This window comes from Nelumbo lutea, chromosome 7, assembly GCF_056320005.1.
Source record: "Nelumbo lutea isolate HS-2025 chromosome 7, American lotus-T2T, whole genome shotgun sequence".
Taxonomy (NCBI): Eukaryota; Viridiplantae; Streptophyta; class Magnoliopsida; order Proteales; family Nelumbonaceae; genus Nelumbo; species Nelumbo lutea.
The window spans coordinates 38793985-38809658 of NC_142690.1; the positions used below are offsets into that span (position 1 = coordinate 38793985).

At 38.3% G+C, this 15674-nt stretch overlaps 1 protein-coding gene across 4 annotated transcripts in view; it reads left to right on the forward strand.

Moving 5' to 3' along the window:
• Positions 1–237: 237 nt before the first annotated feature.
• LOC148846146 (GTP-binding protein-like protein) overlaps positions 238–15674 on the forward strand; it is a 47598-nt gene continuing 32161 nt past the window's right edge. For 2 of the 4 annotated variants that reach the window (XM_088954455.1, XM_088954456.1), the window contains exons 1-9: positions 238–643; positions 1164–1352; positions 1482–1535; positions 9059–9169; positions 9904–9966; positions 10099–10353; positions 14050–14196; positions 14285–14312; positions 14870–14940. In XM_088954455.1, the coding sequence (XP_088810581.1) occupies positions 413–643; positions 1164–1352; positions 1482–1535; positions 9059–9169; positions 9904–9966; positions 10099–10353; positions 14050–14196; positions 14285–14312; positions 14870–14940 (1149 nt within the window). In that variant the 5' untranslated portion in view covers positions 238–412. The remainder of the gene's footprint in view (positions 644–1163; positions 1353–1481; positions 1536–9058; positions 9170–9903; positions 9967–10098; positions 10354–14049; positions 14197–14284; positions 14313–14869; positions 14941–15674) is intronic. The other 2 variants (XM_088954457.1, XM_088954458.1) reach the window with 1 other exon arrangement.

The following is a 15674-nucleotide window of genomic DNA, read 5'->3' on the forward strand; positions in this document are numbered from 1 at the left end:
CCGAGATCAAATAAGCCCCCAACAATGTCTCACAACATATCTCCACTTTGTATTGTGTATTTGGATCTTTCGATGATGACATCATCATTTCTGATATTATCGTGGGAGATATTCTCAATACACGACGGAGATGTGCTTTGGGGCTGATTTGAATTCGACATTTCCTTGCTATATACAGATATTTTATTTTTTTTATTTTTCAATTTCAATATTATTCAGATGAGGCAAGAAAAATTTGGCTGTCTATGTTCGACAGCCTGTGCTGTCCAAAGGTTTCTCCCAACGTGACACGTTAGTTTATTTTTAAGGCAGGGATTGTTTTCCGTAAGGTACGAAATGGATTTCTTTTCCCTCGCTTTTTTTCGGGGAAAAATATCCCCTCCACACCAACACCGTGAACTTTGAAGCAACAATGGCGAAAGTCACTTGCCAGCACCTTATTCCCATTTTGGGTTCCCCTCTAAAGTATTCTTTCTGCAAAACCCACTTTCTACAATTGCGGAATTCCACAGGAAATGCTAATCTCATCGACAGACCTGTCTTTAGGAGGCGATTCTCTTCTTCATCAACGATAAGCATGAGCTTGAAAGCTGGCATCGTAGGACTTCCCAACGTCGGGAAATCTACTCTCTTTAATGCTGTCGTAAGCACCTTTTTCCCATCTCTCCTATCTCCTCGTTTCGAATTTCATCTAATTACAGGGATTATTGCATTCCCTTCTGGTTTGTTTCAGTGAAGCTTGCTGGATAGAAATGCTGTTTGAGTTATTTCTCAAGAAATTATAGAAGTTTTGTTCATATCCAATCCCAAATAAAAAAAGAAGAAATACAAAGTACCCATTTAGATTTTCTGATTGAAATTGATAGGACAGAAATTGATAGTTTACGGTTCTGAAGTTGTATGTCTGCTGCCATTAGTTTGTATTAAGTTTGTGCCTAGATTCAATACCATTTCCTCTTTCTAACACACACACACACGCACAGTCATTTCGTAAAGTGGTTGTTTTACCTATTTCTTTCATGTATTAATTACCCATGAAAATAATTAAATGTTGTGCTTGTTCGTCATTGAATTAGTTCACTGTTAGACGCGTCTATTAGGCCAGCACAAATAACATTCCTTGTTCAGTAATTCTAAAATGACTGATTTATAATACGATGCAGGTTGAGAACGGAAAAGCTCAAGCTGCTAATTTTCCTTTTTGCACCATAGAGCCCAATGTTGGGATTGTTGCAGTTCCAGATCCACGTCTGCAAGTGCTTTCTGATCTCAGCAAATCTCAACGTATTGTCCCTGCTTCTATTGAATTTGTAGATATTGCTGGGCTTGTAAAAGGAGCCAGTCACGGGGAGGTGACAACTTTTTATTGGGTTCTTAATTTTCTGTGGAATTTCCTGGTTTAGAAGTTTAGTTTTGCATTTTTCTGGTTAACCACTTTATTCTTTCCACTTTTTTGAGGTATTTCCTTTTTTCCATTACAGGGGTTGGGGAATAAATTCCTCTCGCATATTCGTGAGGTTGACTCAATACTTCAGGTTTGCATATCTTTTTATACATAGGCACTCCCAAGCAGCTACCTTGTTGGTGAATCCTGTAGTTGAAATTTTAGATTAGGAACTCCAACGAACAGGGTTCGTCTCATGCCCAACCACAATGGGCAACGATGACTTGCCTCGTCACAGTAGGCCATTGTTTTCTTCTAGGAAGAAGAGAAGAAAGGAAGAAGAAGAGAGAAGAAGGAAGAGAAGAAGAGAAGAGAAAAGGAGAAGATAATAGAAGAGAAGAGAAGAGAAGAGAAGAGAAGAGAAGAGAAGAGAAGAGAGAATGGCTGTTTGGGAGCCAAAAACTTAGGCTGGCGGCACCTAACCTTCTATTTATATTAATGAGGTGAAAAATAAAAGATGAGGAATTACAAGCTTGCCCCTGGCGGCACACCCTAATAAAACAATAATAAGAAAAGCAGTGAACAATCTGACCACACTCTTAAGATTGACAACATAAACTATAACAACAGAAACAATTAACATATCTATCATGCCCAACTTGTCACATAACTCATTATGTCACAAATATAGAAGTCCCTTTGTGAGAACATCAGCCAGTTGCTCCTTGGAGTTAACAGAAGGAGTGCAGATTTCACCATTTTCTAATTTCTCTCTTATGAAGTGCTTGTCCACTTCAATGTGTTTTGTCCTATCATGTAGGACAGGATTAGTAGCAATGTTTATGGCTACCTTATTATCACAATAGAGAGACATGGGGCTATTAACTGGGAACCCAAGCTCTCTTAGTAAATTCTTCAACCAAAGTGCTTTAGCCACCCCATGTGCCATAGCCCTATACTTGGCTTCAACACTAGATCTTGCAACCACATTTTGCTTTTCACTCCTCCACGTCACTAGATTTCCTCCCACAAAAGTGCAGTACCCACATGTAGATTTCTTGTCATCCACAACATCTACTCAATCGACATTTGTATAGACTTCCACTTTTAGATGGTTGTGCTTATGAAATAGCAAGCCGGTTCTTGGATACTTCTTTAGGTACCTAAGAATTCTTTCTACAGCCTCCATATGTGGTGTCTTAGGAGAATACATAAACTGACTTAGAATACCAACCGGATAAGCTATGTCCAGGCATGTTATGGACAAGTAAAACAATCTTCCCACTAGTCCTTGAAACTGCTTCACATCCCTTAGAACTTCACCATCACAATCACCCAATTTATGATCAACATCCATAGGGGTGTCTGTTGGTTTTGCACCTAGCTTGCCTATGTCTTGTAGCAGATCTAGGATGTACTTCCTTTAAGAGATGAAGATACCTCTTTTTGAGCAGACAACCTCAATCCCAAGAAAGTACTTTAGGGGACCCAAATCTTTCACCTCAAATTGGGAGGCCAAGAACTCCTTCAACATTTGTATTTCAGAGCTCTAGTTCCTTGTAATGATGATATCATCCACATATACTATCAACACAACAATTTGTTCCTAACACCTTTTAACAAAGAGAGTGTGATCAGATTGACATTGTTTCAATCCTACTTGTTGAACTGTCATATGAAATCTGTTGAATTGTGCTTTAGGAGATTGTTTTAGGCCATAGAGAGACTTTCTCAACTTGCACACCTTATTCTCACTTCCTTTTGCACAGAAGCCTGGTGGTTGGACCATATAAACCTCCTCCTCCAAATCACCATCTAAGAAATCATTTTTTACATCAAGTTGATCCAATTCCCAGTCAAGGTTTGCAACCAATGATAACAAAACTCGAATTGAATTCATCTTTGCTATAGGGGCAAATGTCTCATCATAATCAATGCCATAAACCTGGGTGTACCCTTTTGCTACTACCCTTGCTTTGTATCTTTCTACTGTTCCATCAGCCTTTGTGTTTTATTGTAAACACCCACTTGCACCCCACAGGGTCTTTCCTTTTTGGAAGATCCTCTAACTCCCAAGTGTGATTCTTATGAAAGGCATTAATCTCCTCTTTCATAGCATTTGTCCATTGAGGATAAGTTAGAGCCTTTGCCACATTTTCGGGATGGAAATACTATCAATAGTAGATAAGAATGCATAGTGAGAGGGGGAATATGGTCATAAGATACATAGTGGGTAATGGGGTGTTTGGTAGTACATGATCTGACTCCCTTTCTGTGAGCAATCGGGATGTCAAGATCATCCACAATCGAAATGGGAATAGGGGGATTAATAGGGATAAGGGTGCCCAACACATTTGGACTTACCTCTCGGGAGTCTAATGGCGTCGGTTACATAGAATCTGGTAGTTCTACATCTTTAGGACATTGTTGGTCTCTACGATGTGTATACAGAAAGACCCAAAATGGAGCTGGATCTGGAAAAGAGGGAAGAGAGACTTGGCGAACCTACTTTTCCTCCTCTGTACTACTCTCCCCCTGAGGAGAAGCTGAAAGAATGGTAGGATCCATCTAATGGACGCCATAAAGGTTGCGGAATGGGTGGGCGAATTTCAAAAAATTTCCTACCTTCTCCCAACTGGGAATCATATTCCCTAAGTTTAGAATACAATATTCAAGGATCCTACTTGAACCATAATCAAACCAAATCTGTACCAAAAGATAAATGGGAGGAATATACCTGATCCGGAGAAGCAGTATCTCCCAAAGTTGGTGTTCACGCCCAAAGAATGCTCCAAGATCCGTTCCTGCTGAAGATGACACAGCTGTGGATGGAACAGAATCAGCAGGGTGCGTCCTACACACTGGATCCTTCACAAGAATCCTCTGGAAACACTAAACACTGAATCCTTTTAGTCTTTGTTGCAAAACTAATGTCAAGAACAGATTTCTTGTCTTTCCTTTTTCTGCAAAGATCTAATCTTGCAAAAGAAAACGATGGCGGCGGCAGGAGGAGAACTCTAAAGGCGAAAAGGCTGAATTGCCTTTTTTTTTTCTGGAGTATGAATGAGAGCCTATCTCAATTCGCAGGAGATATCCTATATCTCTTCAAGGTGGTTCGAAATCTGATATTTCTCTTTCTTGGTTAGGGTTTCTCCTCCTTTCTTCTTGATTAAGAATCCTCCTAATTAGGAGTTATCCCAATCCAAATCAGTATTTGGATAGGGGATAATCTTAATCCTATCTGCAGATAAAGTTAGCTCACTCCTGATCTTATCAGGAGGTTACCAGATTCAAATCTAATTTGAATTTGGTCTCTAAGAGTGGATAAGGCTAAAGGCCCAATCCTTTTACTAACATTAATCTCAGATTCACCCCAAGGATGGGTGGTCATATCAGCCCACCTCGAAATGGGCTTCTGGCCCATTAAGTGTTCAGTGTCTAATTACTTTCCAATCTGCTGCCCAGTTGGGCTTCTTGTATGGCATGGGACCCAAGCATTGATCTACACACCAGCCACATGGATTCGGCCCAGCCTTTAATACAAGGCCCAGCCGAATTCACTGAAAAACTCAATGAACCCCTTGAGTCCATCATATGGACCCTATGGGCCCAACACTTACATTAAGTGGTCCCTGGGCCAAGCCATCTTATAAAAAACCTAGGGACTGTGGGCAGATGCAAGATTAGCCCATCAGGTATTATCCTCAATGGTCTTACACTTAACCTCTCAGCCCTTAATGATCAAGCACTGCCCGACAAGAGAGGACCTCTCCCTCGGCTGCAAGGAACAGTGCCACACTCTCCTCTCACATGGATCCCGGGAATTAAAACCATTTGCAAACAATTTGAAACCGTACATATATGTATAAATATATTAATTTTGCAAAACAAAATTCCAACGATTGAAATCAACTGCCGGTAGTTTGGTTTCCATCAGAGAGAGTGCAGTCCCGATCATTACCCTTTGTCCGACAAAGTGGCTGATTCTGTCACTATGATCACCCACTCAGATGAATTCTCAAACTGCCCCAACATACCCAGGTTTTGATCCTCGCTAAGGATCTCACTGATTTGCATATCAAAGGCAGCCTGATCCAACACCTAGTGAAGTGTCATAATCGAGTCTAGGGGTTAGGTGTAACTTTCCAGTTTTGCCCATCTATCTCCAAGGTCCAGGGCAATACTGGAAATCTGGTCCGGTTCAAGGATTCAAGTAATCTCATACTGCATGTGCCTCAGGTCTTACCCTGGTGGCTGAGACAAGCCATCCAAACACTTGGTGGCACACCAGTATCAGCCTTGGCAGGATAAATCTCCCTAGGCTTATCCAACGGCTGTGAACATTTAAAACTAACAGGAGTCTCTATAAATGTTCAGTTTTAGGGTTTTACACAGAATTAAACCAAACAACATGAATCAAACATGCACTTTATTTATTTCCACTAAATAACAAAAGTACATCAAATCAGATTGAAGCTAAGGGCATACGAAAACTGTCTAACAGAAGCAGGGTAGAATGGTTTAGATTTGAAGAAAGAAACATCCATAGACACTGTTGGTTTCTATGATGTGTATACAGAGGGACCCAAAATGGAGCTGGATCTGGAATAGAGGGAAGAGAGACTTGGCGAACCTACTTTTCCTCTTCTGTACTACTATCCCCCTGAGGAGAAGCAGGGTAGAATGGTTTAGACTTGAAGAAAGAAACATCCATAGAAACTGTTGGTTTCTACGATGTGTATACAGAAAGACCCAAAATGGAGTTGGATCTGGAATAGAAGGAAGTGAGACTTGGCGAACCTACTTTTCCTCCTCTGTACTACTCTCCCCCTGAGGAGAAGCAGGGTAGAATGGTTTAGACTTGAAGAAAGAAACATCCATAGAGACAAAGTACTTATGACCAACAGGATCAAAACGCCGGTACCCTTTTTGAGAGGAGGGGTACCCAAGGAAGATACACGGAATAGATTGAGAGTCCAACTTCCCATGAGAAGGAGACAAATCATGGACAAAGGCATGACAACCAAACACTCTCATAGGGATGAAAAACAGAGGGTATTGAGGAAACAACAATTGATGGGGGGACTTGTAGTTCAATACTCTAGAGGGCATGTGATTGATGACATATGCAAGCAAGAACAACATCTACCCAGAAACGTTTTTCCACATTCATATGCAACATCATGCCTCGTGCTACTTCAAGAAGGTGTCTATTCTTTCTTTTAGCAACACCGTTTTGTAGCATTTTGTTGTGGTGTTCTTGGAACTCCTATGAAGGGTTCCATGGGTTTCTTGCACAGCAACACCAACTAGGGTTTCCTTGGTGTTACGGTCAAGAAAGAACCCAAAGAAATCACAGTTTGAGATTTCTGACCAGTTTGATTTGGTTCTTGGCTTCTCGCGCTTCACAGTTCAAGAAAAAAGTAATCTGATGAGAAGAGATGAATTCTGAGAGAGAAGAGTCCTCCTATTGCCTAGAAGTATGCTCTGATACCATGTTTTCTTCTAGGAAGAAGATAAGGAAGAGAAGAAGAAGAGAAGAGGAAGAGAGAACAACTGTTTGGGAGCCAAAAACTTAGGCTGGCGACGCTTAACCTTCTATTTATATTAATGAGATGAAAAATAAAAGATGAGGAATTACAAGCTTGCCCCTGGTGGCACACCCTAATAAAATAATAATAAAAAAAAGCAGTAAACAAGCTTACAACACTCTAAAACTGATATCATAAACTATAACAGCAGAAACAATTAACAAAATTCAAACAACAGCCATGTCACCAAGACATTTCATTATCCTAAGAACTTAAGAACCTTATTCCTAACATGTGACTGTGAGCAAGCTTGAAAAGTCCATAGCCAAAGACACACCATGTGAGAATCTTAAGTAAAAGGGGAATCGTAATCCCAAAAATCCTCATTGGACACGTGGGAAAACCCTAGTAAGGCTTACCTTCTAAGCACCAGAGAATTGTGATCCACTTTCCTAACGAGAAAAGTCTTTATTTGTATGTTTCTCATTATAGCTTTGGTAGCCTCTCTATAAAAGGGAGAGATTGAAGTTCTTTGCATGAGATCAGTCTCAAGAGTCCCTTGCCCTTCTAGCCTTCTAACTCCTTCCCTCCTGCTACACTGCAATTCCCTTTCCTCCGATGCCCCCCTTACACCCTCCTTCATATACATCCCTGGTCATCCTTTGTCTTTCAAGGAGACTATCCCTTGCTGCCTGACCACCCCACTCACATTAGAATCTCTGGTTTAACTTGATCATGGAGATGGCAGCCAAAAGAATCGACCTTTCCCTTGGTCGAGAGGAAGAGCCTATTGACAACGAAGGATTTACCCAAAACATGGGAACTGAAGTGCCTATTCCCCTAGAATCGAGCAACCACGCAGACATAGAATTTTTGTCCCACAAAGTCTATGACTTTGAGGAGCACTTCGTTTGCATGGAACAGATGCAAGCCAAGATGAGACACACACTACAGTTGCTCTTGCAATGTACAGCCGCACCGGAGAACCCTTATTTCCCCCAGTTGGTCCATCCACTTAGCCCTCCGTCCATCCTAGGACCACTGAACTAGAACCCCATGACCTTCATCAGCAAAATACACGGGTCAACCTTACCCACGGGAAACACTGCCTGGACACTCCATCCCTCCGGCTCTTCCATTCCACCCCATTGGTCATGACTGAGAATGCTACCCCTCCTGAAGCACCTATAAGCCGCACAGAACTGCGATAGCATTTGGCGGCCATCTCCATGTGGTCATTGTTTTTGTTTGATATGGTGGCATGAAAGTAAATAATTTGATATTTGGTGATAAATATAAAAGGGGAAAAAGTATAATAATGATTTCTTTTGTTTCATATGGGGTGTTTTTATTAGTGGGTTTCTGTTCAAGTCTAGCTGAGCTCCAACATGAGTTTTTGAGCCAAGCCAAATTTGAGCTATAGCATTTCTAGCTCGAATCGAGTTTGAGCTCAAACTTGAGCCCTATTGTTTTCTGCTGAGACGAATTCAGCTCGGCTCAGCTCAAATCCATATAGTACTTCCCTTCTATCTCTGTTCACTCTAACATTCTTAAAGGGTGAAACACACTTGAGGAGATCGCTCTCTTGGTGTGTTACAATTACAACCCCTAGTTCTTTTATGCAAATTTTCCCTAACCATTGCTGTGTTAGGAACATTTTTTTTCCTTTCTTTTTAGTTTTTAGATCCCTATATGCTTAAGAATATCACAAAAAATTAGGAGAAAAGACAATCCATTTGTGAGATGTATCTGTTTCACTTAAAATGTTCAGAGTGAACATATTTTAATCTCAATTTTTTGTTTTAATGATTCAAATGTTACAGCTAAATTGATGTTATGATAATGTTTGCCCCCAGTGATCAAAGGTCCTGGATCTGCCACTGTTTGGGGGATTAGAAGATGGGTAATGACTAAAGAGACCTTATTCAACTATTTATACTTAATGTAACTGGAGAAAACATTATAAAAGTACCTTCTAGTTATATCTTAACATTACTACAAGTCCCATTTGCATACCGACATGCCATTTTTCATTAATGAACTTTGTAGTCAAAGCTATGTTTTCAGACTTTTATTCTTTTTGCTACCTGTCCGTTTGATAGTATTGATTCATAGATGTCAAGACAATTATATGATGTTTCAGGTAGTGCGCTGTTTTGAGGATAATGACATTGTTCATGTAAATGGAAAAGTTGATCCAAAGTCTGATATTGATATCATCAACTTAGAGCTAATTTTCTCAGATTTGGATCAGGTTATAACTTTCATTGCACAACCATAGTTAATTTCTTCCATAAAATCTATTTGCACAACCATAATTTCTTCCATAAAATTATATAAGACTGTCTACCTACTGAATGGCTCCTGAGAGAGCAGGTTCTAACTTCAGATGATTCAAACGTACTCCCGAGTGAACACTACCTGCAATAACATGCTACTCCACATATCTATTGTCACCAACTTATGTTATAACACTATCTCTTGCACTCCACTAGTGCTAGTAGTGTTCACTAGGGAACATGTTAATTCCAGTAAAATTTTGTGATGGAAATGGAAATATGTTGTGGAAATATTAGGAAATTTATAGACATTTTAAACCACTATCCTTCCAGTAGTATTTTCTCTGGTCATTTATTCAAAAATTTTAGACAAAAAAACTCAGTTTATCAAATGACTGAGTTCACCACATGTCAGTGGTGAAATGGCATTGTAATTTATGCATTGAAAAATTACATTCCTTTTATATTAATGGATGCTTTGCATCTTTTTTATTTTTTCATCTTGGACATATTTCAAATATCTCCTTAGTGTTAAAATGAAAAAGAAGTTAATGCTAATCCCTTCTATTGATTTTGTGCATTTCAAATATCTCCTTAGTGTTAAAATGAAAAAGAAGTTAATGCTAATCCCTTCTATTGATTTTGTGCTTAGATAAAACCTTCTTGGATAGTTAACTGATCTAATTTAAATCTCTTATAAGAAATGCAGATTGAGAAAAGAATAGAGAAACTAAAAAAGGGCAAAGCAAAAGATTCACAATCAAAATTGAAGGTAAAGTCTTCATCATTGCATTCAAGATACTCTGTAGGCAGCATGTAATCATTTTTTCCTTGGTTTATACATATTCAAGTGCTAGAATTAAAGAGCTTCTTAGATTTGAGTGCAATCTTCCATAATTTTCAGGAGGAAGCAGAAAAATCTGCTTTGGAACAAATTAGGCAGGCACTTATGGATGGAAAACCGGCACGTGCAGTAACTCTAACAGATTTTGAAAAGGAATCCATAAAGAATCTTTGTTTACTCTCAATGAAACCAGTCATATATGTAGTTAATGTAGCAGAATCTGATCTTGCTGAACCTAATGATAATCCTCATGTCAAAGAAGTGACAAAGCTTGCATCTGACTTACAATCTGGACTAGTAACAATCTCAGCACAGGTATGACATATTTGGAATTCTCATCTCTTGGTTCTTAATTAGGAGCATTGTCAAATGCATCCTCAATATTTGTGATATACCCCTGGTATTTGCTCCTTTTTACAATAAAAGGAAATTTTATTAAAAAAGAAAAAAAGAAAAAAACAGTATATGATCTTTGTGATCCCATCATAAATTGAAACATCCACCCAGAAAGTAGAAAATAATTTGAAAACTAAACAATGGTCAGACATCTTCACAAGAGGGGACATGTAGAAGAGTAAGCTTTTATGTTTATATTTGTTGGGTATTAGTGGGCTGTTATGTTTCTTTGTTGGGCCTGTTACTTATAAGACATTTTAACTGCTGTCTCCTAAGCAGGGGCAGCCTTGTAATTCTGCCTTTTATTGTATAAAGTATATAGAGGCGGGGTCTCCATTGAGTCCTGCGATCTCTTCTTCCCAATCTCTCTTCTTTTCTCTCTTATCCTCTTCTCTACAGTTTTCTACTTAGTTTTCAGTGTTGCAACTACTTCTTTTCTGATTCAAATACATAAAAACTATCAAGACTGAAGTGTTCTTGGATTGACAACTTCATGTTTGCCCTGTTAAGACTGTTTTGGGGGGGGGGAGTCCTATTCCTAAAATCAAATCTTTTTGCTGGGAGGTGGTGCATTGAAGGATCAATACTTGTATCTTGCAAAAGAGAAGGCTGAACTGTTGCATCTCTCCTAGCATTTGTTTTCTGTGCAGGGATAGTAGTGAGAATGCTTGACAATGCTTTGCACTTGCAATTCTCCCTCTCCTGTGTTGATGCCATTTGGGATGATTTCTTCTCTCTTTTTGGTTGTAGGTGGTATCCCTCTTCAGATGTAATTTTTTTTGGTTCAGCTCCTCTTTTTTCTCACTTCTTAAGAAGAGGGGTTAGAGCTAATAGGTGAATTTTTGAAGATAAAGTCTAGCTAAAGAGGTCTTAATTGAAACCATTATGATTAGAGTCGGGTACAAGTGTTGAACATATTTGAGTTGGTTTCCTATGATGACATTGAAAGAAATTGGCAAATCATTGCTGGCTCTTATATGGCAAGATCAAAAGAGTGTATTCCTTGGAAGTCTCCACAGTTCCCACACCTGAACCTGAACTTTGATGGCAATCCAGGAAATTCAGGGGTAGGAGTTTTTAGACACTGTTATGGATCTATAGTAGCCCTTTGTTTGGGGCCCATTGGGTTTGGAAACTCTACAAGCGCTGAACTCTTGGCAGAGTTACAAGGCCTACAAGTTGTAAGGGAGCTTAAATTTCAGAAACATCATGGTGGAAGGGGATTCTAAAGTAGTAGTGGGGTGGTTGAAGAAAAATGCCATGGGAACTTGGACATACAGATAGACAATAGTGGGGATTCTAAAGTAGTAGTGGAAGGGGATTCTAAGAGAAGACAGGGCACTAGCGTCAGAGTTGAGTGCTACTTTCATTGGATTCCAAGGGGTGGCAACAGGTTAGCTAGACAAGGGGTAAACAGGGAAGACTTGTATTGGGTAGAGATCCATGGGGAATCTTATGTTTATTGTCTTTAGGATCTTCCTGTCATTAGGAATTGATTCAAACTCTTTAGCTACTGCATCTTCTGCCTCAATGAACTGCCCAACTCTAGCTGAATCAGAAAAAAAGTTCAAAACTCGGTAATATATCTCCAAAATATTGCTGATGTTTGTCTTGATTACTCATTACAATTACAAATATTAGAGGATGTCTAGGAAAATGTTGCTGTATTGAGATTTTTATTGAAAATCTTCTTTAAGATAAATCCCAAATCAGAAATTTCTTTTCTATTCTTTTTTCTTGTTTTTCTTGTTAAGTTCTAGAGCAAGTATCAACTACTCCACTCTGATACTATTTTGGTTAAATGAATTATATTTTATCTAAAAATTGATTGAATTATTTACTTCATCATAAAATATTAAAATGTGTTATTTTGCGGTTTACCCATTTTATATTCTTATTACAAAAAGGTAATTATGTCAGTTATCTAAGTACTAAAAAAGTTATTGACCCTCTGAAAATGTCAATCATATTTCCACCTCTTTAATAAGATGGCTAGCAATGGGTCTGGACATGCCAGAATTGAGCAGGAAGTGGGTCATAGAAGGAACTTGAAGATGGATGATCAGAAGAGAAGATATTCAGTTAGATTAAAACTTTCTTTGGAGACTGTTGTGGAACTTGAAGACCAAGTGGTCATGTATCTTGGGCTTTCGTTTTTTTACTTGTTTATTTATTTTTTGGGGGAGTGGTTTAATTGAAGAGACATAAGAAGAGGATAGGATGAGGCATGAAAAGGATAAGATGGCTAGCTTTATATGCTCATTGCAGGCTCACAATGGCTCTGAGTTTGTCTTTGTTGTTGCGGCTTTGGATCTATTGCAGGCTTGTGGTGGTCTTGAGTTCATTGCAAGCTCATTCTTGTGGCATCAGTTTAGCACCTTCTGTGCCACCACAGTCGTAGCAATCAACATATACCTAACATATGGCTCAAAAACCCTATCATCATTGATTCTAAACCCATGGGATTGTTTAAATGATACCCTAGGCCCATAGCAGTCAGTTTGTGAACATGGTGACTAACCATTAGCTCTGATACCAAAACTGATGCAATAGGGCTGGAACAAACTATCACATGATAGATATAGAGAGAGGGGTGGAGAAAGAGATAAGAGAGAAATCCCAAGGAATCATTCTAGAGTTTGTAGGAATCACTCCATATAGCAAGTGAGCTCTAAAGAAATCTTCATTCATTCATTAGCTTCAAAAGGAAGAGAATACATCTATTCATAGAGTGACTTGTGTGGTCCGGAGTACTGTTTACCATAATTACAAAAAATGCCACTCCTTTTCTTGTGCATCAAGAAACACAATAACTTTCTATCTACTAATGCAAATAAACTTAAAATTGAAAGACAAACCCTACTAAACCAGAGGAAGAAGATGTTATAGCCTAGGCCCACACAGGACTAGTTAAATGACGTAAACACCTATACTGTCCAAATATACAGAGATACAGAAAATTTCAAATCTGATTCTTCAGCTCCTGCATTAAAGAGTGATTCATTTGGAGATCTACTTCTCCCAGCTAATTATCTTTTTTCTTTTTACTGTGTATGTGTGATGATCTATTTTTAAGTCTTTTAATGTTTTCTTTCTAAACAGATGAAGTGGTGGCCAGAATTTTCCATTTTCTTTTTCCAGAATTCCCCTGGCCCCATCCCCATTTTAATTTTCAATTTGTCTAGAAATATTTGCAATATACACCCAAATTATTCCTTTTTTTTGATAATTACCCAAATTATTCCTATTTCCTCAGGCAGCATTTTCAAATATCAAGATTTCAAACCTTGATAAGGAGACACTTGTCAGATGACCATTTACTTTTCTGGTAAAGGGGAAAAACCTTTGAAGGTTATCATGTAATCCTTTTTCTATGACCTACAAGTCCAACTCTTTTTTGGGATAAACGTGTAGAAAGGCCATTACACTGATCCCAGCTATTGAGGGTCTTGGAGGGGTAGACTGGATATGCTGAGACTAGATGATGAACATGTAAAAATGCCATTACGCAATATTCTGATCTCTTTTTGGAGTGAATATGTAATTAACATTAATGTTGCACTTGTTATTGAAATTCACCAAATATTCTGTGCCTAGATACTAATATAATTGCAGGTTGAATCCGAGCTTACGGAACTTCCAATTGGAGAAAGGGTTGAGTATTTGAAGTCTCTTGGTGTCAATGAAAGTGGTCTTGGAAATCTTATTAGAGCAACATATGGCCTGTTGGGGCTACGTACATACTTCACATCTGGAGAGAAGGTGAAATGAACAATCCTGCAAAGCCATAAAATCAGTTATCCTTGACTTCATCGAAACCGGTTAAAAAATTTGTTTCTTTTATTTGCAGGAAACAAAAGCATGGACTATACTTGCTGGTTTGTTTTATTTGCTACTCTTTGCATTATACAACAAAGATTAGAACATTGGTAACAGTGAACTTTACTAAAAAAGGATAAAAATATTGGTACGAGATCATTTGAATTGTATCATGAGCAAGGTTCAAAGTATTGCTACTTATCTGTGTGTATTCGACCGATGTGTATCAGTTTTCAGGGTCATCGATACACTTAGTATAAAGAATTTAAGATGTTTATGTTTTCAAGACTCTAATATGTGATGTCAGGTCTCCTGTCGAATTGTCAGACCAAAAAATAAAAAGAAACTCTTGATACACAAAATTGAGAATATCGATACTTTGAACCTTAAATCATGAGTATGAATGGTTAGATGACTTGGTGAAGTTGGTTATTAATTGAGATTTTTTTTGACTTGGACCTAATCTAATCTAAGTTTGAATTGGCTTGTATAAATGAATGCTAGGAAGTGTGATGCAAACCAGAAATGGTGTTGACTATATAATTTTTTTTGTCATTTTTTTTGACTCCTCTTTGAGTAAAATCTTTTCTGTCTGTCATATTTCTTTGATCTACAGGAATGACAGCACCTCAAGCTGCTGGAATTATTCATTCTGACTTTGAGAAAGGCTTCATTCGAGCTGAAACGGTTAGAGATACCATAGTTTTCTTTCAATTTTATTTTAATTGAGCATTAGGCAGGTTTTATTTTTATATTTATCTTATTTTCATATACTATTGTGATTTTCTGATTATTGAAAATGAAAAATGGATACATTTACATATGAAAACTGCAAAAGATAAATCGTCACTCTAAACTTCTAAAGTGATGCACATGTTTGAGAATGTATATGTAGCTAACCATCTATCCCACTGAATTTTAAAGATCTAATGTTATTCTTATTCTCTTATTGTATCTGATACTTAAGGTAAAGTTCTGACAAAATTTGAACTAGCATACATGGCAGTTGGCCCCAAGGACATTTAAGGAAAGAAATAATGAGGAATAATTCAGTCACTCAGTAGGCCTTCACATAATTCTAGAAATTCTGTCACACAAATGGGATCGTTGAGGGGTGTTTGGGTGGTATCAACCATCACCAGTAGCTTCAACACCTCCATCTTTAGAGTCATCTCATTGGACGCAGATGGTGGGATAATACCAAATGATAGGAAACTGTTGAGTCATTGCCCAGTACAGGAACCACTTTGAGGGGGTTCACCTCCACAGAGAAGGAAAGAAGAATCAGAAAAATATCTCTCGCATGCTTTTATCCTCTCAAGACTACACTTTATACTATTTTATTACAACCATTATTTACTGATTGGTTCATAACCGATTCTGACTTCCCATGTGCAAATTCCAACTGATTAAGCTGATGT